Source organism: Centrocercus urophasianus, unplaced genomic scaffold (assembly GCF_019232065.1).
Source record: "Centrocercus urophasianus isolate 14NV4802_14NV808 unplaced genomic scaffold, USGS_Curo_1.0 seq_11, whole genome shotgun sequence".
In the NCBI taxonomy this organism is placed as follows: Eukaryota; Metazoa; Chordata; class Aves; order Galliformes; family Phasianidae; genus Centrocercus; species Centrocercus urophasianus.
Window position 1 is genome coordinate 504483 of NW_024884253.1, and position 26981 is coordinate 531463.

General features: G+C 44.4%; 2 protein-coding genes and 1 long non-coding RNA gene across 3 annotated transcripts in view; 2 read left to right on the top strand and 1 right to left on the bottom strand.

Annotated features, from left to right (window-relative positions):
• Positions 1–211: 211 nt before the first annotated feature.
• Positions 212–26981, bottom strand: part of LOC122171879 — a 47235-nt gene continuing 20465 nt past the window's right edge. Inside the window, exons 2-3 of the long non-coding RNA XR_006172118.1 lie at positions 7105–7448; positions 212–1396 (exon numbers count right to left, since the gene is read on the bottom strand). This is a non-coding gene — a long non-coding RNA (uncharacterized LOC122171879). The remainder of the gene's footprint in view (positions 1397–7104; positions 7449–26981) is intronic.
• LOC122171875 (lymphocyte antigen 6E-like) lies at positions 12354–16085 on the top strand. Its single transcript, XM_042839720.1, has 3 exons — positions 12354–12492; positions 15270–15389; positions 15877–16085. Exons 1-3 carry the CDS (start codon positions 12354–12356, stop codon positions 16083–16085), a joined length of 468 nt encoding a protein of 155 aa, XP_042695654.1.
• On the top strand, positions 20024–25136 carry LOC122171877 (lymphocyte antigen 6E-like). Its single transcript, XM_042839722.1, has 3 exons — positions 20024–20106; positions 23635–23754; positions 24525–25136. Exons 1-3 carry the CDS (start codon positions 20055–20057, stop codon positions 24731–24733), a joined length of 381 nt encoding a protein of 126 aa, XP_042695656.1. The 5' UTR covers positions 20024–20054; the 3' UTR covers positions 24734–25136.

The window sequence follows — 26981 nt, forward strand, 5'->3', positions numbered from 1 at the left end:
ACAGGGGAGGTGTTCCATCCCTTGGATCATTTTTGTGGTCTTACATCTCCATGGACTAATGTCACTTTCCTGCTGCGGCCTGGGGTGGGATCTCAGCTTTGAGGGAAATTCCAGCAATTTGGGGAGTTTTTCAAAAAAGAAATTAGTATTTCCAAGGTCCTGTATGGACTCAAGTCACATTTTTATTTGTTGCACAGATTGAAACCAGCTGTTTTAATTTTTATTTTCATTTTGTTTCTTCACTTTTGACTTCACAGAAAACAGAACCATAGAATCATTAAGAAAACACCTTCAAGACCACCTAGTCCCACTGCCAATCAATTACCGAAATCACTAACCCATGTTCCTCAGTGCCACATCTTCACATTTCCTGAACATGTACAGGAACAGTGAATCCACCACCTCTCAACCAGTAGAAAGTGAAATAACCTTTGGGAAGCTACACCATGGCCTTCATTGGCGTATCTCAACTCTGAATGCATCAACGTTGAGTTAGTAGAAAACTGGACACTTTGGGGGTGATTCCCCAAATTAGTTGCTTTGAATCACTGACAAAATAAAAATAATGACAGCAGAAATATGGGAAGAAATGAGACTCCTTATACTTACTGAAAGGAAACTTGACAGAAGTCAACACATTCCCACAAAACTTCAATTTTGCATTAGTGAATATTCAGAGTGACAGGTGTCAAAAAAAAAAAAAAAGAAAGAAAGAAAGAAAAAAAGAAAAAAGAAAAAAAAAAAGGTAATAACTTTCCTGGGAAATCCTGGATGTATTCCAACAATGAGAGCTGATCTAAGCCCACGAGAGGGAGCTGATGCCTCTGTACGGCACTGGAGTGGCTAGAGAATGCCAGAGCAATTTTCAAGGGAACAGAAACCAGCAGCCATGCAAGGGATGCAAGGGCTCTGCTGGAAACCAACCAGACTGTGTGAGCAGCCCTGGCGAGCCTCCAGCGTCTGCTTACTCCCACGCTGTCGGCAGCAGGGGATGTGCCTCTGTTTGTTGGCATAGGGTTTTCTTGTTTGTCTCATATCAGCTCCTGGGGAGCTTGTTCTTGCTCTAGCATAGACTCATAGAATCATGGAACCACAGAACCATAGAATAATTTGGGTTGTAAGGGACTTTAAAAGTCATGCAGTTCCAAGCCCCTGCGCCATAGGCAGGGTTGCCAGTCACTAGACCAGGTTGTCCATAGTCCCACCCAACAAAATATCCAAAGCCCAAAGCTGGTACCAAGCTCTGCAAGGTTTCAGCCCACAGTGTATGGCTGTGGGGTACTTGGAAGTAAGATGCAAACCTCCCTTTCTTCCTGTGGTGCTCTTGGGAGTCCCGCCAAGTGCTGGGCTTTATGCAGGGAACATTCTTTTCTTGGCATCTGCAAAGTCCCCTGGCCTAGGGAGTGAAGAGAGAATCAAACTGGAGGGATCTGTGCTGTTACAGAATCATAGAATCATTAAGGTTTGAAAAGACCACTACAATCATCTAGTCCAATTGTCAACCCACCAACACCATGCTCACTAAACCATGTCCCTCACTGCCACAGCTACACATTTCTTGAACGCCTCCCAGGACAGTGACTCCATTACCTCCCTGTGCAACCTGTTTCAATCCCTCACCACTCTTCCTGAGAATAAATTTCTCATAATATCCATTCTGAATTATGGATGACTCTGTCCCCTCTTTCTGATTTTCCTGCACATTCCCTCTTTGCAATGACTCCTGTAACATCTTCTCCCCTTTCTAATACTAAATTCCACTAACTATTTCCATTCCTCCTTATCCATGGGGTGTAGCCCCCTCCTTAACCTTTAAAACTTGCCCTCCTGGTGCCATGCAAAGCTCAGATCCTGCAGTGCTATTCTGCTATAACTGATGTAACACTCATCCTCCCTTTCATGCAACACAGGAATCTGTCATGGCAAAACCAGAGCTGCTCCCACGTTGCTCCCTCCTACAGAAATGCTGTTCTTCGACTCACTGTAGAGCTGAGGAGCTCTTAGAAGCTTTATTAGGACCATTTTACAATTGGAGGTGAGAGCAAAGGAGTGGATGTTGCTCAGTGTATTGGCCAAAGCATGATTTGGTGTCAGCAAAGACTCAAGTCTCGCAGTCAGAAGCATGAGCTCAAACCCATCTGAAGGGATTCATGAGCCATCAGTCTCATGTTCAACCATGAGGACGGGTGCTGCACAGAGTAGAAATTGCAGGGCCAGGACTTGTCCTCCAGAGCTGATCCCAACAGCAGGATAAGATATAGAGTCCTGTGTCCTCAGGAAACCTCTAAAAGCAGTGGGTGAGAGTACTGGTGTGGGTGAGGAGGGCAGAGTAAATAAATGCTACAGCAGAGAGGAGAGCAAGGAGAAGGCTTGGAAATGTCCTCCACCCTAGAAAACCTGGGACAGCAGCTTATCTACTCCTTGCCCAGCTCCCAGCTGGAATGTCAGCAGTGGTGACAAGGGAAGGCAGTGCTTTGCCCCTCTGCACAGTTTAAAAACCTCTCCAGGCTGCTTTGTTTCTTCTCTCCCCATGCTCAGAGCTTTTTGCTGTGTGAGGAAAAGCTGTCGTGCTGTTGGGCTGGATGTAACTGTGGATTGATGCTCCCCCCAGGGCTTGTCCACATTGTGGGACTGAAGGATTCAGAGGAAGAAAAGCTTGAAGAATTGCTGAGTTTTGGGAAATTTAATTTCCCAAAATACCCACTATCACCAAGGCGTGGTACAGAAATTCAGTCCTGCCTGAGATCCTTTCCTGCTTCCAAGGAAACCAGCACAAACGGTGCTCAGCACATCCCAAGCATTACAAAAAAATGGCCCACTGGGTCTGGGCTGTCTCCTGCATGTGGTCTTGACATTGGTGAAAAATTCACCTCTGAAATTGTACTGACGAGCAAGCCCATGCCCTTGTCCTTGAATTATTTACTGGTGTAGACGTAGGCTCAAATCTCCTTTTTATTATCAGAACATTTCAGAGGGCACAACCATGTTGTGCAACCCAATTCCTGCACATGCAGTAATTGCATGTTTAGTATGATGTGTTGCATCCTCTCCTTCCTAGCCATGTTTCTCTGGGGAAATGAGATGGAATGCTCCATCCCTGGAGGCGTTCAAAGCCAGGCTGGATGTGGTTCTGGGCAGCCTGGTCTAGTGGTTGGCAACCCTGCCTGTGGTAGAGGGGTTGAAAACAGTTGATCATTATGGTCCTTTTCAACCAGGCCATTCTATGATTCTATGATTCTATGAATGAATGGCATCAGAGTGGGATGTTGTCCCACAGTAGGAGTCCATGGCAGTGGAACACTGAAGATGTTGCAGCTGTGGAAGTGATACCAGAAGGTAATGTCAGGTGTGATGGGTGGATCAGTGGGGAAAGTTGTGCCTGGAGAATGAGAAGTGAGGTTTCGTCTTCAAAACAGGTATCCAGGGTTGAGCCTGTCCCAGAGACATTTTTATTAGCTTTTCTTTTGTCCCAAATCTCTTTTAGAATGAACAAAGAGTGCTCAAGCATTGGAACAAACTGTCCAGGGAGGTGGTGGAGTCACTGTCCCTGGAAGTTTTCATGAACTATGGAGATCTGGTACTGAGGAACATGGTTTAGTGGATATGGAGGAGATGGGTTGGGGTTGGACTTCATGATCACAGTGATCTTTTTCAACTTTAATGATTCTATGACTTTAAAGTTGGGTTTTCCTCCATGCTGGGGAGGCAGACGACAGAAGAGAGCAGCTGTGAACAAAAGCAGGGCGTGATGCCAAGCACTGCGTTTACAGCTCAGAAATGGGAGGATGTTTCCCTGCAAACAGAGAGAGGGAAACTTCATAGAGCTTCTTTTCCCATCAGAGATCCTGCTTAGACCTGTTATAGACCGCCTAGTCAGGACGAAGAGTTGGATGAGGCATTCTATGAGCAGCTCACTGAAGTCACGCGATCGCCAGCACTTGTTCTGATGGGAGACTTCAACTTCCCTGACATATGTTGGAAATATAATATAGCGCAGAGGAAGCAGTCCAGAAGGTTTCTAGACTGCGTGGAAGATTGCTTCCTTATGCAACTGGTAGGAGAGCCTACCAGGGGCAGTGCCCTGCTGGATCTGGTCTTCGCTAACAGAGAAGGACTGGTGGGAGAAGTGAAGGTTGGGGACTGTCTTGGACAGAGTGACCACAGAATTGTAGAATTCTCCAGTCTTGGGGATGTCAAAAGAGCGGTCAGCAGAACTACCTTCTTGAACTTCCAGAGGGCAGACTTTGATCTGTTCAGGGAGCTTGTAGCGCAGGTCCCTTGGGAGTTGCTTCTCAAGGGTAAAGGGGCACAGGAAGCCTGGACGCTCCTCAAGACCGAAATCTTGAAGGCACAAGAACAGGCTGTCCCTGAGTGCCGTAAGGCGAGCCGCAGGGGAAGGCGTCCGGTGTGGATGAGCCGGGAATTACTGTTGAGACTCAAGGAGAAAAAGAGAGTCTACATCCTCTGGAAGAAGGGACAGGCTGCTCGGGGAGATTACAAAGCAGTAGCTAAGGTATGCAGGGAAGAAGTTAGGAGGGTGAAAGCCCAACTTGAGCTCAGGTTGGCCTCTGCAGTAAAAGACAACAAAAAATCCTTTTATAAATATATCAATGGGAAAAGAAGAATCAAAGATAATTCTCATCCTATACTTGATGCAGCAGGGAACGTGGTCACTGAGGACAAGGAGAGGGCTGAGATCCTCAATGCCTTCTTTACATCTGCCTTTAATAGTCAGATCAGTTATCCTCTGGGCTTTTTATGCTCCGATCTGGAAGTCTGGGACACAGCACAGAATATGCCCCCAGCAATTCCAGTGGAGACAGTCAGAGAGCTCCTCCTCTGTCTGGACTGTCACAAGTCCATGGGACCGGATGGGCTGCACCCTCGGGTGCTGAGGGAGCTGGCGGGGGTGATTGCCGAGCCCCTCTCGGCCATCTATCAACTCTCCTGGTTAACTGGAGAGGTCCCAGAGGATTGGAGGCTTGCTGATGTGACTCCCATCTTCAAGAAGGGCCGCAGGGAGGATCCGGGGAACTATACGCCTGTCAGCCTTACCTCAGTACCAGGGAAGGTTATGGAGCAAATCATCTTGGACGAGATTGCACAGCATGTATGCAGTGTCCAGGGGATCAGACCCAGCCAGCACGGGTTTGTGAAAGGCAGGTCGTGCTTGACCAACCTCATCTCTTTCTACGACTGGGTGACTAGTCTGATAGATGAGGGAAGGGCTGTTGATGTAGTCTTCCTAGACTTCAGCAAAGCCTTTGACACGGTCCCTCACAGGCTTCTTCTGGGGAAACTGGCTGCCCGTGGTCTGAACAGATAGACACTTCTTTGGGTAAGGAACTGGCTAGAGGGCCGTGCCCAGCGGGTCGTGGTGAATGGAGTGAAGTTCAGCTGGCGACCCGTTTCAAGTGGTGTCCCCCAGGGGTCGGTACTGGGGCCGATCTTGTTTAATATCTTTATTGATGACCTGGATGAGGGGATTGAGTGCACCCTCAGCAAGTTTGCAGATGATACCAAGCTGGGAGGTGGTGTTGATCTGCCTGAGGGTAGGGAGGCCCTTCAGAGGGATTTAGACAGGCTGAACCGCTGGGCTGAGGTGAATGGGATGAGGTTGAACAAGGCCAAGTGTCGGGTCCTTCATTTTGGCCATAACAACCCCATGCAGCGTTACAGGCTTGGGGATGAGTGGCTGGATGAGTGTGAAGAAGAGAAGGACCTGGGGGTGTTGGTTGATGCGCGGCTGAACATGAGCTGACAGTGTGCTCAGGTGGCCAAGAGGGCCAACGGCATCCTGGCCTGCATTAGAAATGGTGTGGCCAGCAGGAGCAGGGAGGTGATCATCCCCCTGTACTCAGCACTGGTGAGGCCGCACCTCGAGCATTGTGTTCAGTTTTGGGCCCCTCACTACAGGAAAGATGTTGAGATCCTGGAGCGTGTTCAGAGAAGGGTAACAAAACTGGTGAGGGGTCTGGAGCACAAACCTTATGAGGAGCGGCTGAGGGAGCTGGGATTGTTTAGTCTGGAGAAGAGGAGGCTCAGGGGAGACCTCATTGCACTGTACAACCTCCTGAAGGGAGGCTGTGGTGAAGAGGGATCTGGCCTCTTCTCCCAGCCAATGAGCAGGACACGGGGCAATGGCCGCAAGTTATATCAGAGGAGGTTCAGGTTGGGCATAAGGAAGAACTTCTTCTCTCAGAGAGCAGTCAGGCACTGGAATGGCCTGCCCAGGGAGGTGGTGGAGTCACCGTCCCTGGCAGTGTTCAAGACGCGTCTGGATGACGTGCTGCGTGATATGGTTTAGTACTAGTGGTGGCAATGGTGATGAGGAGACAGTTGGACTGGATGATCTTACAGGTCGTTTCCAACCTTGTGATTCTTGTGATTCTTGTGATTCTTGTGATTCTTACTTTCCCTGCCCTGGTCGTGCTTTGGGCTGCAAAGGAAAGCAGCAATTGCAGCTGCAGCAGCAAAATCCACCTCTTTACCATGCCAGTGATTTTGGGCATGCTTCTCAAATTCAGAATGAGTCAAAACCCAGTACCCAGTGTATACAGTCAAACTGGAACACGCTGTTCCAACTATGCCCTTTTCTTGGCAAGCAAAGTGGTGTCTACAAACCCAGGGTGGTTTTTCCACGCTGCTATTGCTCCCTGGCATGGTGTGGGTGGCTTTTTGTTCCCATGCCCTTCCCAGGCTGTCATCCATGAGGTTTTCAAAGCTTTTGTTTGTGCTATGTGACTGGTGAGCTGGGTTTTGGAGGGGCAATAGATGCATGGACTGTGGCAAGAGAGCTGCTCTCCCCATAACTTTGAGCAGCAGGGATGGGGGTAAAGAACCAAAGCCTGGGAAGGCTGCAGCATGTTGCAAAGACAGACCAGTTCCTTTCCTTCCCTCTGCTTGACCACCAGTGAAAACATACATCATAAAACCATATTTTCTCCATGATAATAATAAAAGAAAATAAAAAAACCAACCACACACAGCTCTGACTCTTTGGCTGATCCTCCTGGGAAAATACCCTCTTGCTTGCTCTGTTAGGCATACAATTGTGTTCCCAGATATCCCGCTGTTTGTTTCTCTACCCTTCTGAAAACACACCTTTCGGGTTGGGATGGTTTCAGCCAGGATGTTTCCTCCATCCACTGCTCCTCCGCCTGCTGTGGGCTCACCTCTTGCAGAGACAGCCCTGTTCTCCTTGCTCTCCCTGTCTGCCTTTGAGGATGCGGTTGTGGAGGTTTCAGCATGGCTATTATCCAAGGTGTGACGAGTTTCTAGATGTAACAAGCACCTTTTTCTCACCATGCAACTGGAGTATTGACGCCTTGCTGGGTGAGCAGGAGCGGGTCAGGAGAAAAACTGGAGCACCCTGATCTTCCCACGCATGTGCTGAATTTTTCCACTCTCAACTGAGTCTCACTTTCCACTCTTAGTTGGGTTCTCACCTGCAAGAAATCAGAACCAGAATTCCTAAAACAAACGAATTGAAGGCAGGTTGTCTATGGAGCTCATTACAGCTTTCCCCCAGATGGAGAAAGAAAGTTTTCTCATTTCACTCTCAGCTCTCATCTAACCATGGAAATTTTAGCTATCAGGTTGCACGTTGCATAGCAGAAGATATTTCCAGCCCTGAAAGAACCATCACTCAAATGATTGGATGAGTCAAGCAAATTAAAAAAAAAAAAAAAAAAAAAAGAGAACAATTTTGCAAAGCATGACTGTTTCCTTGCCTTCTGGGGAAGAAGGGGATGTGTGGCATGCTGGGTGCCTTAATAATGGGTAGATAAGGGAAATTATATTTCTGACAGAAGGTAAATGGACAAGTACATCATGACTTTCTGGTGTCCCTGTGGAGGCTCTCACAAGGCCAGTTGCTACCACAGCTGTTTCACTGATGAGTTTCTCTCACATATCCCTAGAAGCTCCAAATGACTGTTCCCTGCACCACCACGTGACTCTAGGATCTTGAATTTTAGGAGGGCTGGACCTCCAGATATCCCACATTCAGGGAAATGCAATGGCAGAATTATCAGCTGAGCTGTGTTACAAGCGTAGCTTCAATAAACCTGTCCACAATAATGTCTCTCCAAACACAGTGGAGGCCAGTGGTGTCCTCCTTGAGAAAACTGGCATTAACTCCTTAGAGGGTTATTTTCCCTTCCAGCTCTTCTTCATCCCAATCATTCTTTCCATTGTCCTTTTCCTTCAGAGCCTACAGACTTCCAGTATCCCTCCTCCTGGCTACAGAGGTCTCACCATCAACATAAACCTTGGCTCTGAATCCAAGAAGGATGATTCACATCCACAGCCTCTTTCCTTTACAAACAGGGTGGTGACCTCCAAATTGCTTGCAAGGAACAGTCTCATGTGAGGGCTGCTGATTGAGGTGTGCCCAAACTGTTTTGATAGTCTGATGGTATGGATAAGGCTGGGCTTGTGCCCTGTTTGCTACTCTGGATGTGATCCTTGAGCCAGGACACTGATGGGGATGTGAGTCAGGATACTTGACCCCATCACTGAACTAGGTGATCTTAGTGGCCTTTTCCTACCTTTATGATTCTGTGCTTCTATGTCTGATGTGTCCCAAGCTGATGAGGATGAGTTATCTTTCATGACCTTGGAGGTTAAAGGCATGTGAGAAAATGGTTTTCGTAGCTTCTTGGCTGGTAGCCATGGCCCCAGTAGGCTCATGTTCATAGAATCATAGAATCATAGACTGACCTGGGTTGGAAGGGATCTCAAAAATCATATAGTTCCAATCTCCCTGTTGTAAACAGTTATCATCACTAGCTCAGGCTGCCCAGTGCCCCACTCAGCATGGCCTACAACGCTTCAAAGGATGGGGCATCCACAACTTTGGGCAACCTCTCGAGCCTCACTACTGTTATTCAGCTCTTGTGACCAATGGCAAAACTTTAGGTGACAGACAGCTGTCACACTGAGATAAAAGTCTACCAAATTCATATTGTTTTCAGCCAGACAAGGTGAATTTGGGCAAATCCTGTGCTTCCTAGCTGGAGGCTTGGTAGCCTCCACTAGCTACCATAAGGCTACCTTAAGGAGCTCTGTCCTGTTTGGAGCCTACTTACTCTGTTTGGAGCTAGAATGAGAGGTAATGGCCTTAAAGTCCACCAGGAGGGGTTCATGTTGGATGTCAGGAAAAATGCTTTCCCAAAGGAGTGATAGTGCACTGGGAAGGCTGTCCAGAGAAGTGGTGGAGTCCCCATCCCTGGAGGCGTTCAAAAACCAAGGAGATGTGGCACTTGACTACATGGTTTAATGCTCGTGATGGTGAAGGGTCAGTAGTTGGACCTGATGGTCTAAGTGGTATTTTCCAACACTCATAATTCTTTGATTCTACCAGTCAGATGCCTCTACACTTAACTGTTGCCACTGCAATGAAATATGGGGCCTTCCCTGACCCAGCAAGGAGGGAGGAGAGGACAAAACCTGACCAGCCTGATTCTATCTGGGGGCTGAGCTGGACTGCTTGCCCTGCATGCTCCAGCTGCATGATTCAGGCAGATCATGAGCACAGCTCATAACTTGTTCCTTTTCTTATTGTCCCACGATCTTTTCTCTCCCACATTCTGCAGTTTGCAACCGTGAGCTGAAATGAAGAATTTCTGTGATTGGAGCCATCCTCCAGAAAGAAAAAACGGATAAATCAGAGGGAACTGACAGTGAAACTTTCTTGGACCTTGACATTTGTAACATATATCCGCTCCATCGTGCATTGCGAACACTCTTTGTCTATTTGCAGTTACATAAAAGGGGACAAGCTTTGCACAATGTGCTCCCAAGGTCTGGCACAAACACACGTGCTGACCACTGCCAAACACTAAGTGGGTTAAAGTTTCTTCCTTAAAACTCTGAGGCTCTGTTAGTTTTTTACACCCTCCATGGTACCATCAGGTTGGCGACCTCCTAGCCCACCTTCTGCTCCCCCCCACCCCGTCCCCTTTGTCTTCTACCTTTTTTTTTTTTTTTCCCCCCCCAGCATTTTCCTCTCCTTGCTTTAAAAACTGAGCTTCAAGACATACTTGGCCCCTTTTGGTGGTATTGGTGGGAGCCCAGAGCCCTTGCAGTGGCCCTGAGCGTGACTGCAATAGCAACATCATGCAAGAAAAAAGCAGTTTGAGACATGGCCAGAACCTGGTCTGGGTCTGAAAGCTTTTGCAGTTTTCTCTTTTAGGATACAGGGGTAGGGGCCAGGTGATGCTCTAGTTGCCTTCTGCACCCAGGCTTTACAGGATTGCAGCTGAAATTTGTGGAGCTATAGAAAATGCTCCTCAGACCTAAAGTGATGTGGTTAATACCTAAGCAGCATCTTCATGAAACATGTGCACTGTGCACAGTGATTAAGTATTGCCACCGTAGGGGACAAAGTGAAGGACCAATCCTTCCCTCCCATCCCATTCCTTCTGACCGTCTTTAATTATTTCCCCACTAGAGCTTTGTCTGTTCAATTTGATTTATTTTTTGCTTTGTAACAATATTTCTCAACTCTCTCTCTCTTTCCAGTTCTGGTTGAAATATTAATCTTGTTTATTATTATTAGCCTTCCCTCTCTCTAATCTATTTAAATGCTCTCCTACATTTCTACTTCCTACAGCCCATTTCTCACTTGTAGATTTTCTGTTCTGCTGCACTGTGCTTTAACAGTGTCATTTATTTACTGCTCATTTATTTGTTTTAATTTCAAAGCCTTTCTCCTTTCTTGTTGTGGTCTGTGTTCATGCATTGCTCCTTTCCTCCTGCTGAGGACAAGCATTTCTCTGCTTGGTTGGCTCCAATACGGGCTGGATTAAGAACAATAATTCAATTTATTTTCTTTCTTTTGATTTCTTTTCTGGATTTTCAGTGTGGATGGAGAGGAAAGTTTTTACTTTCTATTTCACTGCTCGCCAGCTGGAGGCTGGACATTGTAAGGAAAACAAACATGTGGACTAATACTTATCCTTCCTCCCCCTAACTCTCCAGCAGATCCTATTTTCTTCCTGATAGCATTCATGCATGTATTTGTACAATGTCTGGTGCAGAGAGTATGGCTTTTTTGCAGATTATTTCCTAAGTATCACTGCTGCATTAGCAGTCATGTGGGACTCGCACAACCTTGCTAAAAGAAGAGATGATTAAAGATTCATGTTCAAGGTCAGGGCAAATCTAGAAAGAAGAATGGAGGACTCTGAAAATAGGATGCTTCCATCCTGCTACAGGCAAAGCAGAGAGAGAAAACACCAGGGTTTGAAGGAATGAGGAATTGTACAAAAGAAGGACTGGAAACAAAAGACAAACCAAGATGCAATCTACATAGGATCCTGAACATATAGACTGTGAACCAAGATGTTGGGGAGCAATGCAGGGAAAAGAAAAAACAATTCTTTTCATTCTGTTTCCACACTCTCCATGACTTTTAAATCTTAGAATCATAGAATCATTAAGGCTGGAAAAGACCTCTAAGGCCATCTATTCCACTGCCCACTGTCTACCTACCAATATTTCCCAATAAACCATGTTCCTAAACCCCAGAAGCAAATCTGTCTTGCTTCTGAACTCCACTTGGTCTTTTCTCTCTCTGAAAGCTCCTGGTCTGAGGAGATCTCCTCTTGATCAGCACGTATTTCATTTCTTTCTTATTTTCATTTCTGATCATTCCCAATTTAACTCCCACAGCTGTTCCCATTCTCTTTTGTCTCTGCTGCATCCTGAGCTATGTGGCAAGAGGTGACAGTGTGATTGTGAGAGCTGGGGGAGGGAGCCTGGATGGACTGAGGAGGTCACCAAGGACTGGAAAAACCTGATAGAATGCACACATAACAACGAGCATTGTCACTTGGAAACCCCACATGTTTCTGGAGGGCAGAGAAGCAGAGCAAACAAAGGCATCAGACCTCATTCCTGCTTGGGCCCTTGAGAACCTCAGTGACAGTCTCCAGGCACAAATAGTTGTACTGTGGGAATGCTACAGTACGGTGTTGGTGTTTTTCTGCTTAAAGTGCTTTTCTCGGTACAAGTGTGTTAATTCTGAAGGACTCTGGGCAAGTGGATGGAGGATGCCAGATGATTTCTATCATGAAAGCAGTGAGCCACACCAGACTGGCATGGATGCCTCAGCCTTGCTCTAAGTTTTGTGGCTCAACCCTATAGAGTAAGAAGGGACTCCCATGTCTGAATCATAAATTGTTCCTCCAATTAGCCCTGCAGATGTTGGAATAACAGATTGGATCTGAGTGAGAGGTAGAAGAAATTGCTGTGCGTGATGGGTTATTTCCTACACACAAACACACCCAGCGCTGATTCCACATTATGGGCTGTCACTCCCCAAAACTTCAAATTGATGCAATCAGATGAAGTCAAAGCAAACACAGTCCCAGTATAAAACCTTTCGATGGTGCATCATCTCACACCGTGCGGGCTCTGAGGGTACAACAATCATGAAGGCTTTGCTTGTTGCCCTGCTAGTGGCAGTCCTGTGTGCCGAGCAAGGTAAGGTGGTACAGAGGCTGGGGCAGCCAGGTGGAGAGGATGGAAATGCCAGAAGAGAAGTTAGAGATAATACAAGAACAAGAGGATTTGACTGCTTTTGCTGCAATTTCTGAAGTCTTGCTAGTGCACTTTTTTCTTTGGTATTCCTTACTTCAAACAATATTTAGTGAGGCTGAGTCTTAGCCTCTGCTTGAGCTCTACCAAGGTGCTCATACCTCACAGAAGATGAGCTCACCACTTGTGTTTCCCTCACTCTTGAATACTATGCTCTGAGCATCTGAAGATACATATGTGAACTGAAAAATGCTAAGAGTTGAGGAAACCATCGAGCCTGTGAGAGTTTTTGGACAATGCTCTTAGCATAGGGTTTGATTTTTGGGTGGTCCTATGCAGAGCCAGAAGTTGGACTCAATGATCCTTGTTGAGCCCCTTCCAACTCGAAATATTCTATGATTCTATGAATTAAGCTGGGCTCACAGTTTTGCCTTCAGTTTTCTTTTTCTTCCTGAATGAAACTGCTGGAGTTGCTGATAAAGATAACTGGGCTAATGTTGAGGCTTCATCTTCTGCCAGTGTTTCACTTTATTTCCCACAATGGCACTGCAATTAAGAAACTGGGTTGCTGGCAGATATTTGAAAACCCAAGAGCTCTTTGTTCACAGCTTTGATGAGCTTTCTTAAATGCCTCACAGTGAGTGTATTTGTAATGGGATCCACAATATGTTGTGCTTGGCTTCTTTCAAAAGCAGATAAAGATATGACTTGATAACTGTCTTGAGATAACAACAACAAAAAAAAAACAACCACAACAACAACAACAGTTGCTCTCCCTGCATGTTTATAATCCCAAGGAGTACTTCAAGCCATTTTGCACTGCTAAGGATATTTCTGTCTGCATTTGCAAAACTAGAGCTAATGGAGGGTGGAGGCCAAACATAGGCAAGACTTCACAACAACTACAGTGTTTTAAGTGGTTTCCTGTCTTGCATTAGTGAAAGCATGAGTGCATTTCAGTTGCTTTTGCACATCCACTGGAATCTCAGCTCTGAAGGAATTGTTTTTGAATAGCTATGTGTGATTTATCAGAGGAACAGATCAAGGAGGACTACATGGAGTGAAAAATCTGGTAACATATGGGTCAGACAGCAAGTCTGGAATTGCTATTGCATGGTATGCAAAGGATATCAATCCACAGCCTGAGCCAGGGGACCTCCAGAGAGGAAAGTGGGAGGCTTCATCCAAATGACAGAGAAGCACTCAGTGCTGATGTGTCAATTTAAAAGGAAGTTGAAAGAGCATCTGGATTGGTTTCAGAATAAGGTGATTGGTTGTTTGGTGAGGTTCCAAGCTCCAGATCTGTATGCAAGGCACCTGAGCTCTGTGCAGCAAAGAAAGTAGCTTTTTCTTTTCTGACCTGGGGGAGTTTGGGCATAAAATGGCTTTTTTTTCTCTTTTATAGCTGCTTCTGGAGTTGTCTAACCAAATGTTATGAGCAGGTTCAAATTTAGGGATGTGTTTGAATCAACTGAGCAAGCGGGCTTCAGTGGAAGGAAATTAAAAAAAACAGGTTCAAAATCAATTGAAAGAAGCTACTCTTGCAGAAATAAGGACTTGAAAAAGCCAAAAAGAGCTGAAGTAAGGAAATTTTTTATCTAAATGAACCTCTCTGAGTTGACAGTTCATCACCTTTGATCAGGAACCCTCAATCATTGAGGTTTTGCTGTGCAGGTTCTTGTGGTCACCATTCTGGAGGTGTTCAAGAAAAGGGGAGATGTGGACTGAGTGGCATGGTTTAGTGGACATGGTGAGGAAGGGTTGGTGAGTGGATTTGATGATCTTAGTGGCCTTTTCCAACTTTTCTACAATTCTGTAATTCTAACCATTGGTGGCAGTGGAGCAGGCTGTCTTTGATATCTGTTTGACTGCCTCTTATGCCTCTGACCAGAAATGTAAGGAAAATGTCATGGGACTCTGAACAGAATGGGAACCATTTTTCCACTCCCAGCAATTGTGAACCAACCTCCAGGGAACGCAATGGCACATGCCTGTGTTTTTTGCTTGGCCAGGTGTCAAGCTTGGAAATTTGAATCAATTTACAACAGTTTTGTTCAGAAATAGATATCCTTCCACTTCCTGTCTTTGTAATAGCCCTTGCTGAGACCTGTTTATAATGTCACCGAGGACGTGCTGTTCGAGGCAATGGTAGAAATAATCGCTCCATTGTTCAGAGCAACCTCTCCCAGGGAACTCCCTTTAACGTGACTCTGCTTAGTAATTTAGCCCACAGAGGTATCATAGGCTTTAATTAATTCGTGCCTGTACAATGTTTTGCAAATGCACTCTGAAAATACTAAAAAAACCCCTAAGCTCTCAGCTGAGAATGGCGCCAGTTTATCCTCTCCTTGCCCAAACTGTGCTATGCTAAACTATACCGACTTCTCCTTCTGCAGATTGGATGCCAACCAGACCAGCATAAAATATGGGAGAGATGGAGCTCAGTCTGCAGGAAAAGTCACAGCAGAGCACTGCTGAGGCTGAAAAATGTGTTTTCGGATTTAATCACCAAAAATCTAAAGTAAAGAGAGAAAACTTGTTTTCTTCTGTTTGCTTGCCTTTTCAGCTTCATTAATCAAAACCAACCTCTTATTTCACTTGCCGTGAAGAAGCATTTGTAACACGTACTTTTTATTTTCCAATAAAGTACGTAGCTTTTGACACTTTCTTCCCAGGAGGGCATTGCTAAAACCACTGATGTGTGTCATGTATGCTCTATTCAGCTTCCTCCTTGTTTTGCTATGTATGCGAAAATGAGCACTCCAACTGGAACTGTCTTAAAACCTACAAGTGTGAAGACCACGAGAAATACTGTACAACCACATACAGTGCTGCTGATCTTGGTGAGTACTAGTAACACCTCAAGAACTATGTTTTTTATCTCCAAGGACAGCGATGGGCAATTATTTCTTCAGGGCAGTAGTTGCTCTTGTTGGAAAGAGTTGATCACAAGGGCTTGAGGCTCACATCATATGATGTGGAACACAGATATTTTCATGAGCAGACCTCATGATCTGGAAGCTCATACCCATGCTTGGAAAGGGGTTAGTCATAAGGAATGTAGTTTTAGAAATTAAATATGCATTGACAGTGATTTTTTGCTGTTCTGCATGAAGCATGGCATGGATTTCTATCAAGGTCTTTCTAGTGTTGTGCACTTGAGCCAGGTTGTGTGAACTCTCACCCAGTACTCATCAAATCTGCTGATCTCTGATATTCCTGCATTGCAAGTTAAATGCAGAGCATTATACTCCTCCCATTTTCCTCTAGTCAGGACTTGCAGGGGAATCTTACTTCACAACTCTCCTTTCTTGTCTGTTTTTCATCCAGGCAAAGACATGGGATATCGCATAACCAAGAAATGTTCTGCAGACTGTCCTGAGACCAACACAGACTTTGGCATCGTGGCCATTGCCACCAAGTGCTGCAAGACCTCCCTGTGCAATTTCAGTGGTGCCAACAGTGTGAAATTGAGCTATGCTGTGATGTTCCTGGGAACGGTCGCCAGTTTGATCTGCGTCATTAGGGCAGGATTGTGATGAGGGTTGAGGGTGGGAGAAGATGTGATGACCCAAAGGCCTACATATGCTCTTGCCAAATAGATTAAACAACATCTTTTGTCAAGTGTCTCCATCAAGGTCTACGCTATTCTGCTTTTTTTCCAACACTTCTTTTTCAGATCTGACCCACAAAATGGCATGGCAGTATAGCTCCTTTTTTTTTTTTTTTTTCACTGATTGTTTTGTACTAATTTTCCCTGAGAAAGCTATTTTGTTTGCACATATGTGACAATTGTCAGACAAAATAAAGATTTATGTTATTTTAGAGAGTGTTTGATATATCCACACTAAGCTCAGCCTGAGAAAACAGCTCTGCCAGAAAGGGCTGCAGCTTGAATCTCTACATCACATCAAATTCCTTTTATTTTTTTAGTGTCTGGGAGTACTCTCTTGGCTGCCTTTCTTCATTGACTCAATTGCATCCAGCAGCTCAAGAAAGACACTCCATAAAGCCACATGTTCTGCCTGATCACTCAGAGCTGATGAATGAAGGTGTCAATGTGGAAAGGTCAAAGCCATTTGTGTTGTTCCCACTGCAAGCTGGCACTTGTAGTGGCAGAGAGAACTGCTTTGTGATTACAGGCACATGGGAGTGGGGGCTTGGCAAGTTGCACTCTTGGCAGTGCTAACAAGTCTTCATGTGATCGCTGCAATGTGGATGATTTCACCTCTTAAATGGGTCTAAGTACTTTCTCAAGATGCTGGGGATGTTCAAGATAAGGACGGTGCTTTAGAGTTCTCCTCATTGAGAGGTGACCTCTGTGCCAGCTTGGAGAAGATTATGGTTGGGTACTTTAGGAAAAATTTCTCCTCTGAAAGCATGGTGAGATATTGGCACGGGCTGCCCAGAGAAATACTGGAGTCACCACCCCTGGGGGTTTTCTAGAAACATGGAGATGTGGCACTGAGGGACATGGTATAGTGGACATGATGGGAATGGGTTGAAGATTGGACTTGATGATCCTAGAGGTCTTGTGCAGCCTTCATGATTCTATGATTCTAAATGATTGCTCATGACAACGGGATGGGAATTGGGCAGAAAGAGCTTGGAGAGGTGGTGATGCCTGATCAGATGGGGTGATCTCTTTCACTGCTGTATTTTGAGGCTTGGGAATGAGAGAGATGGAGATCCCAGAAGAGTTCTTGGAGAGCAAAGCTCTAAGATAATGGAGATGGTCAAAGGACCTGCATTCCTGGAGCAAGAAGGTGCATAATTCCTGGTGGAACTCCATACAGGAGCTACATTTTAGGAAAGCTTAAGTAAAAGTAACACCTGGAAAAAACTCCTGTTTGCAGCCCAGCTGGGTTAGGGAGTTCTGCTCCATCAGTGTTTGCTCGAGGCAAACTGCTAAGGGCATGAACTTCTACACCACAGTGCGAAACCACAGTGCTGGCTGAAGGCTGTGAAAGGCTTAGTCACTCTGTAAAGATTTATTTTCTGGGCAACGAGGGTGTCGTGGCACTCCTTGAAATATGAGATGGACCAGCTGAAATGTTGTGGCATTTCTTTTTGGAAAGAGAAAAAGAAACTTGGCTTTTGTGCTTCTCTTTAATTGCTTTCACCATCACTTTTCCTGTATACTAACCGCATTCATTTCTGAAATTATTCTTAAGGCTTTGGGCCAACTGGAAAATCTATAAGCAACATTTGAATTAGGCACCATGATTAACTTTAAAATTCATCTTTCATTTCATGAAAAAATAAATGTTTTCACCAAAATAAAGAAATTACTCATCCTTCTCCTGTGGCGACCTCAACTAGATTTAAAACAAGATAAGTAAAACAAGACGAGCAAAAGACACATCCCCCTCACTCTCATTTAAATCCCTTGTTTCTCTTTCCAAAATGTTCTGGAATTTCATAACATCTAAACACTTGTAAGCTGTAATATTCTCTTCTCTTTTGCCTGGGTCCATCTGGTGACCTCTTTCTATCTGCTTGGATTCTTTTCAATCTATTGGTATTGATAAACCTGGTATTGATAAGAGTTGAAGATAGCATTAACTTCAGAGACACACATGGGGCCAGTTACAGGAGCACACAAAAACCCTGCAATACCTCTTTAAAAAATACATTCTCTCCATCTCCAGATCTCAGCAGCTTGCAGGAGACAAGACATATTTTGGTTTTTGCTTAGATGAAACTACAAGGGAGGGAAGAAAAAAAGTGCCTGGCAGATCTGCTATTTCTGTACCTGTTAATGGATGCTGCTGGCTGAAATAAAACTGAATGTGGGCTGCCTCTGCAGTGCAATGTACAGGCTGCAGAATGACATTGCCTGGTGGCTGGAGCACCCTTCTCTGCTGTTACCTCGAATAATCTGCAGTAAAAGTTCATTTGCCAATAAAGATGTATGAAATCTCTTCTGGATTGGAGATAACAAACTATTTCAAGGAAAAGAGAGCTGCAGTCCCTGGTGTGGAGGGTGCAAAGCTTCTATTTTCTTCCTGCCTGGTACATTACAAAGGCATTGGCTTTCCAAGGCCAAACAACACTCCTTCTTTGAGCTTTCTTGGTTAATTGCTGCCTCTGTTCCAGCTGAGTTTCATGCCCTACCGATTGAGAAAGCAGAAATTTCCTCACCTTAGTCACGTAAGTTTCCATACTAGGAATATTTCTACATTCAATTTACAAGACACTGGAAAGACTTACAACACCTGAAGAACTGGGCATGCCTTTCCAATGAGATAATGATTGGAGGTGGGTCCTACTGGAAGCTCAACTATCTAGTGGGAGGTGGAAATCTAAGCAGTTTTGAGACCAAGAAAAAAAGAAAATACAACAGATGGAGAGCAGCAAGGGGCAGAGTCCCTGACAGAAGCCTGGGGCACACAGGTTGCTCTGAGTGTCACATGCAAAGGACCCAGCTGGATCATTTTTGGGACTGTGCCTCCATCCCAATGGTTAGATGGCAGAAAGACAACAGTGGGAGGAAAAGGCAACAGAGATGAGAAGAAAATGAAGAATGATCTGATTTTGTACAGGGAGAGAGGTTGAAACGTGGTAAAAATGGAGGAATAAAGAGCACCGTATAGAAACCCAAGGGAGTATTTCTGTCAGGCGTTTAGAATAATACTGGTTGGCTATCATTCTTTTTTTCTGAAGACTTAATGAGTTGAGAACATTGATCAGGCAGCCCCTCACTCTCCATGATTTCAGTGTTTTGTCTGCTGTTGTTTTTTTTTCTCCCTGACATTTGTTTTTTTGCAATTCGTGAGAAAATTCACAGCTTGCTCAACGTGATGGGGGTGGATGTTATTTTTATTTTCTAATTTAGGTGGTCATTTTCATTGCCTAGTGGAATTTATTTTCCAATAAGAGAGTATCTTCCCTCATATAAAATATCCACTTTTTTGAACAGAAACGTTTAGGATTTTGAACAGCAGTATTGAAAAGACTCACAGAAAATTATATCTGGTCCCCTATGAAATGCAGTGGAAGGAGATTGCTCTTGTGATCTAGATGTACTGAGAATCCTGAGAGACATTTTGAAGACGTTTCAATCCCAATTTCAATTTCAAATTCAATCCATTTCCATATGCATTAAAACAGTGTGTGAGGATGGGATCCTGGAGGATGCAGCCTTTGCTGAGAGCCTGGAAAGGCGAGCGCTCTCTTCTCACACGGACTCTGTTTTGTTTTTGTGTGCTGCTCTTCCTCCACTTATCCAGAATTAGAAACTGTTGCATACTTGGTACCAGATGAGTAAACCAGATTGTGAAATAACTCAGAAAAGAACTGGGGGGGGGAGAGAACATACGCTTGTTTAGATTTCCAACAAAGCATATTTCCCCATACAAGCACTGACACGTTACTCTCAATCACTCATCATCTGACACACTGCAACACCATAGTTATTATCCTAGCATAAAAGCAAACACTGCAGAGGTATAAAAACTGCCCCGCGTGCGCTCTGCTTATTTTGGAGGCTGCGAGAACTATAAAGGATGAAGGCTTCTCTTCTTGCCGTGCTCGTCGTTGCCCTGTGCACGGAGAGCGGTGAGTCGCCAAGGGTTGTTTGGTGCGAGCAAAAGGCCAGAGCTGGGGCAAGTCTTTGACACTGCAGGCTGAGGAAAGGATTTTGCAGCACAAATGGTAATGCTGAAGCTCATTATGCTCTGTTCCATTCTTCAGGATAAGAACAGCCGATCCTTTCTGTGGGCTGCTGCTGCTTTCCTACCAGGAGAAGTCACAGAACCACAGAACCATTTGAGTTGGAAGGGATCTTTAAAGGTCACCTAGTCCAACTCCCCTGCAATGAATAGGGACATATACAGCTAGATCAGATGCTTAGAGCCTGGTCCAAGATGAAATGATGCTGAGGAGCTGAAGTGGGGGTTGAGATACTCTCTCACCTGACACCTTCCAACCCACTCCAACACTTGGAGTGGCTCTCTGTAGAGATCTGCAAGCCATGAGTCTTGGTGGAGCTCCATGAGAAGGGGACTTAATTGAGGATTATACAGAACTGGAAGTGGTAATATAGAATCATTGGCAATACGGAATCATTGAATCATAGAATCGTTTGAGTTGAAAGGGACCTTTAAAAGTCATCTAGTCCAGTTCCCCTGCAATGAACAGGGACACCTACAGCTCTATCAGAGTGCTTAGAGCCCTCTCGAGCCTGACAAATATTTCCAACAAGGCTGCAAATTCGACCTATAAGAAAATATAGCCTGACTTTTTTTTTTTTTTCTTGCTTATTTATTGTTTGCAATTGCAAACCTTAATCACCTAACTTGATAGAGATGTTCGTGCTGCAAGAAGATGAAGCTCTGTCTCCCATCTCTTTCCTGCAACTCCTTTGTCAATGCTTATTCCAGGTTTGGGATGGAGACACAGGGTCCATCCTCATTCTGATAACTTTTTCTTTTTAATCTGAACATCCCTCTGACTACTTCAGGGGAAATATTTGATTTTGTCAGCTCAGATGGCTTTTGCCCTATTCTAAACCTAGAATAAATCTAATCTTTCTCTGACTCAGTTGTAGAGCTATAGAATGCCTGCAAATTACCATCAGTTTTAGTCCCCACCTAGCAGAGCATTAAGACTCATAGTTAATTTGAAGCTGTAAATGTTTATACTATGGAACTTCACAGGCTTTAAACTTGGCATGTACTCAATGGAGTTGAGAAACTCAAGGGCAATAAAGCCAATTCCTTCCTGCAGCTTATCAACTATAATCATATTTTTTAAAAAGATCACATAATGAGATGGCAAACTCACTAAAGGAGTCAATGAAAATTAAAACATAGGCAGCACCACTTTGCAGTGCAATGTAGCCAGAAGGCTGGTAGCTGTTACAATTAATCTCAAACTTGAATGATTTTAACGGTGCAAATTCTGCATCTGCCAGAACCTGTACTTTCTAATGCCTTACAAATGTTAATTATTTATCCATGTGGCTCAAATTATTCACATGACAATCTTCATTGTAGAATACTCCATTTCATTTAGAGCAGAGATTGCTCTTGCTAGATGCAGGAAGGTTACCTTCAAGGTAGCCACATGCCTCCAGAGTCATCTTTAGTAGAATCGTAGAATATCCTGAGTTGGAAGGGACCCATAGGGATCATCAAGCCCAACTCCTCATTCCACACAGGGCCACCCAAAAATCAGTAAATACATATTGGGAGAGAAACCTTACAGAAGGGTAGTTGGCAAAATCGCTTGCTTTCTCCCTCCCATGGCAACAGGACTCTTAAATTACTAGCATTGTCAATCTGGGATGAAACAAGACTTGGGCATCCAACAAGCTCCACAGTTTCCTGCATAGATCCGGAAAGTTTCTCTTAATTGTGATTAAAGCACAAAATGTATAACATGTCTAGAAAACCGAGACTGAGGACTCTGCTCCAGTGTATGGCTATCAAGGTGGAAAGGGTGGTTCCCAGTGGGGTGGAGCAGATATGTGCCTGGCTGCGAGTTGCACAAGAGAAGTGAGCAAGGCAACACAAGTGTTGAGCTTGGGAAAGGAGAGAGATGGTATCTAAGACACTGCAAGCCCAGCTACCCAAATTTTGTGTCCTCTGCTAAGTGCTCATCATCAAGAGATAAAAGGAGGGTAGAATATGCGAGGACTAGAGGCCACAAGAGGAAAGTGAAGGTCAGCGCTGAGTGGCTATGGGAAGGGAAAACGGGTTGTTAGCTGCAGTATGGTGAGGAAGCAGCTTCCACAGAGGCAGAGACAGATGGATACTTCTTCCCTAAAATTCATTTTTGTGGTTTCCTATGAGATACAATGCATGCTCCGCTCACTTGGGTTAATGGTAGGGAGTGGAGATTCTGTTTGGGTCAGACAGATTTATTTGACCCCTGTTTGGCTCAAACAAGGGCAGAAATGCAGTTAGGACATTGCTGGCAAAGGTACCAAGAAGGGCAAAGGATCTTGGGCAAGAGAGAAGAAGGATGGAGGAAAAGAAGAGCAGGGAAACAAAGCTAAGGGAGATTGCTGGCACAAGAATAAGATGGATATTAACTGGTCACAGACAGGGATAGCCTGAGAATGAGAAGAATGAGACTAATCCCCTTTGGGTGGCATTACTGCAGGAGTGTTTGCTCCAGATAAACAGATGAGCAGGAAATTCCTGTTATCATGCAAAGAAACCTTCCCTAAGGATCTCTTTGCCATGAATGACTACTTTAGCTTACTTGAGCACAAGCTGTTTTCATTCATTCCTATTAGCACAACACTTTGCAGATGCACTGTGTTACAGATGTACCAAATTTGTAGTATTAGTGAGTCTTTACCCTTGGACAGCTAAAAAAGGAATGTGCTGCAGCTGAGGAGCTGGTTTGCTGAGTCATGTCATCCACAGAGCCAGGATTGCTTCCCAGTGCAGGAAAGTTCCAAGAATGAATTCATCAGATGCAAGCATCCCTCTTCCCACCAAACACTGAGGTGGAGAGCTACATGGCCTGTCTCTTATTTGAGATAGGTTGTGGGAGCATGCAGGAAAAAAATCACACTCAGTATGACCAGGGGACTTACTCTCAAATCTCTCTTCCTTTTGGTATTGAAGATTTTTAAAAGAATTCAATGTTGGTCCACCTGTCTGTTCTGAGAAAGGATGTATAGGCCAGGACTTTTCAGATAACTTGACAGGGATACAAAAGAGAGTGGACAGGAATCAGCTGGTTTCTTTTCATAAAGCAGCTATTAGCCAGCAAAAAGAGATGGGGAGAGGTGTTAGAAATTGGGTTAGAAAGAGACCACAAAAGCCACATGCTTCTAGTAGTAGTAGACTGGCGAACTCTTTCCAACAAACATTCGTGATGCAAGAAGTTTAAATGGATTCAAGTGAGACTCAAGTATCCAGAAGGGATGTCCCTAGAAGATTACTAAATAAGCAAACCACAAGAATTAGAACTTAAAGCAATTTTGGTCCCAAAGAGCAATTTTGGTCCAAATTTGGATGCCTCCTGTGACTGTTGACAGATCTTCAGTCTGGACTAGCACCGCCAGTTTTGTGTTCCTATGAATATTTCTAGAGATGAGTGATGGATGTTTGTGTGCTTCTCTTGCAGCTTTCTCCTTGACATGTTTCTCATGCAAAGATGCAACTTCCAACATACACTGTCTCAGTACAATCACGTGTGCTGACCATGAGAAGTACTGTCTAACGACATATTCTACTAAGGGATTCGGTGAGTGTGAAGCTTTTTCTAGGTCTCTCTTGACAAAAGAGGTTCAAGATTAGGCTGACTACAGGTGCCCTCCCATCAGGAGATGTGACAGAAGAGTTAGAAGGATCATGTCACAAAGACATTAAATATTACTTCGGGTATGAACTCAGCTAATTCATTTCTGTCACAATATATCATAACAATGCGTGTAAAACACACCCAGGAGAGGGGAATGATGGAAAAGAGTTTTCTTTGCATAACAACCTTGTCTAATCTGTAGATATATTGACAGAGTGTTGGAACTAGAAAAGACCAGGTGCTGTGGAAGGGACAAAGCCAAGGCAAGATGATGACAACATCTTCATAGAATCATGGAACCACAGAGAATCATAGAATGGCTTGAGTCAGAAGGGACCTCAGAGATCCAACACCCTTCCATAGATATGTTTGCCAACTGCTAAATCAGGCACTAAACCTGGGCCCTATCCAACCTGGCTTTGAACACTTCCAGAAATGTGGCAATCTTGCACTAAACAAATGCATTAGATCTCTGAATTCATGCTTCAGGTTCCATTCAGCTGGGCCTGAACATGGCACAGGAGCCTTAAAGTCAAGGGATGGTCACCATAGGTCACCTATAAACAAATAAATGATGCAGTGTGCCAAAGCCCAAAGGAAAACCATCAGCATTCAGTATAGAACAGTACATTCCCCAGTGCCTATTGTGCAGATATTTCATCACTTATTAAAAAAACCTGACTTTTCCCCTTGTTCTCTCTCTCCCACTTCAGGCGATGACCGTCAGCAAAGTATTACCAAGAGATGTGCTGCATTTTGCCCAACAATTGACCTGAATATAGGGATTGCAGGTGTTGCCACTAACTGCTGCCAGACTTCCTTGTGCAACATCAGTGGGGCCAGCAGTGTGAAAACCAGTTACACCATGATAGCTGTGGGTGTCTTGGCCAGTCTTGCCTGCATCCTCCGCCTGGGGTTCTAAATGGGATGGGAGGAAAGGAGCTACGTGGCCTTGCACTGCAAGAGTTCAGTATCTCATCTGTACAGAAGTTTCTGCCAGGGTGAATGCCATCCTGTCTTTTCAACCTGGTGTGTCACATCCCATCAGTAAATATTTTTACTCTTTCCATGCTCTGACGGCCATGCACAAGAGCATGACCCTACCTCAGAATGGTGTTTGGAACACCATGTATGCTCTTTACCATACACAGAGTACCATACAGGCACCATCTCTCGTACTACACAACTTTGTAACTCCATGCATTTTTCCCCTTCATTTTGGCCCTACCATTCTCCTGTACCATTTTTCCCTTTATACCATTTTCTCCCATTTGATATTAGATTTGTTAAACAGAAGCTGGGCACAATAAAGTATTATTTTAGTCTGTTGTGTGAGTGTGTGGTATGGCACATAGGGTGCAGTGGTTGGGTGCACCCACGTTACCAGCAACAAGTTTGTCTGCAAGTTGAATGGAAATAACACTGAAATATATTCCATTCACTTTGCATTCACTTTGGGAAGCCTCTTCTAAGGTTTTCCTTCAATGTGTTGTTTTCTTTTCTTTTTTTTTTTTCGTATTGGTAGAAGTGTCATTTTGTAAGTCTATTTCAGAGTAAACTCAATTCTATTTAACTTGCTTTCAATTTCTCTTCTGGGTCAGCTGGCGGAAAGTAAATGGCTGCTGAGCTCTTCAGCAGGCAAACAGAGGGGACAAGGTAGGACTGAAAATGAAGGGATCTCGAGCATTAAATTTTTCTTAAAATGATTTAAGAAATCACTTCTTCTAGTAGAAGTTGCTTTATAAGCATTACGGATTATCTTGAAAAGAAAGAAAAGTAACTAGAGTGGTGCTTAAAGGAAACTCATCAGAAAAAAACAGGTGGTTTCTACCCTGTGTGTGCTGGAGTGTTTAACAAATATTAACTCTGAGGACAAATCTCTTATGTTTGCTAGTCAAGTTTTCTACCTGTGCTAAAATTGAAGGAACTTATTCCCCTTTGCTGACCTTCCTTGTGGATAATAGCTGTGAATAAGAGAGTTGCTCACTGAAACTCTTTCAGAGTGAATCACTCAATGCTGAAATGCTTTCTCCTGAGCTGGAGAAGCTTTCCATTAGGATTACTCCATCAAAGATCTCCCAGGGTAATTAGCTGGGTGCAGCTCACCCAGCTGGTTCTGTCTCCACAGACTCACCACACAGGGAGAGCAGCTGTACATGTTGCTCACTCAATTGGGACTTGCTGAGAACAGAGGAATGGCAATAGTGAGAAGTATCTGGATCTTTATAACAGGTTTGCAAAGGAAATGTGGTCTTACAGCCCCAGCTTACTCAACCTGCTCCTGTCCCTTTTTGTCCATCCTTCCTCCCTTCCGTATCTGACTACATACTCTCTAGCTATTTCCTAGTCTTCCTTCTTCATCCAATGCCAGCCTGGACTTTGCTTCCAATATTTATTTTCTATCTAGAGATTCATCTCACTTTTTTTTCTCCTTGGTGCAAATCCAAGTTTGGCCAAGGATAATTCATCTTTAGCCATAAGAGTCTTTGCTGTTCCTATGTTTTCTACTGCACTGCCATTCTTCAACTGATCTGGCTCCTGCCTTCTATCCAATCTACTGCCTTCACCTTTCTTTCCCTCCTGCTAAATTTAAATATACTTCTGTGGCATACACATCTGAACATCTTGAACAAGCCAAGAACTTCTGTGACCACACTCTGCCCTCAAATGGCCATGCTCTGCCCCCAAACCTGATCATATGGTTGTGAAAATCAGACTGAAGTAGTCTCCAGTCTTTGCTATCCCCAGCCTTAGGATTTTTTAGGGACAAAGTTAGTTGGCACAGGCCAAGATCAGCCTGAGACAGTAATAGTGACTGCACTGATTGCAGGACATGTCTTGTCCTGGTGAACTTGGGAATATAAACCTGTTCTTGGCATCAAGGTTTAAAAGAAGGTAGTGTTCTATGCTACCTGAGCTTGGAAGGTGTCTCTGTTTTGGGTTCAGAGGAAGGCTGGGACCTGAAAGAAAAATGTGTGGGCAAAAGATCTGAAGTCACATCACAGAACCTGCTTCTGCCATGCAGGACTTCATGCAAGATTGCATTTTTGATGGGTTAGTGCTTGGACTAGATGATCAATCTTAATGATTCTTTTCAATCTTAATGATTCTACAATTCTATGATCTATGTTCTGCTTATGGCTGTTGCATGGAGGAGTTATGGACAGCAC

Coding starts and splice junctions, on each gene's coding strand:
- LOC122171877 (XM_042839722.1), top strand. CDS start 20,055: ATGAAGGCTTCTCTTCTTGCCGTGCTCGTCGTTGCCCTGTGCACGGAG. Junction 20,107..23,634: donor TGCCCTGTGCACGGAGAGCG/GTGAGTCGCCAA, acceptor CTTCTCTTGCAG/CTTTCTCCTTGACATGTTTC. Junction 23,755..24,524: donor ATATTCTACTAAGGGATTCG/GTGAGTGTGAAG, acceptor CTCCCACTTCAG/GCGATGACCGTCAGCAAAGT.
- LOC122171875 (XM_042839720.1), top strand. CDS start 12,354: ATGAAGTCAAAGCAAACACAGTCCCAGTATAAAACCTTTCGATGGTGC. Junction 12,493..15,269: donor AGTCCTGTGTGCCGAGCAAG/GTAAGGTGGTAC, acceptor TGCTCTATTCAG/CTTCCTCCTTGTTTTGCTAT. Junction 15,390..15,876: donor ATACAGTGCTGCTGATCTTG/GTGAGTACTAGT, acceptor TTTTTCATCCAG/GCAAAGACATGGGATATCGC.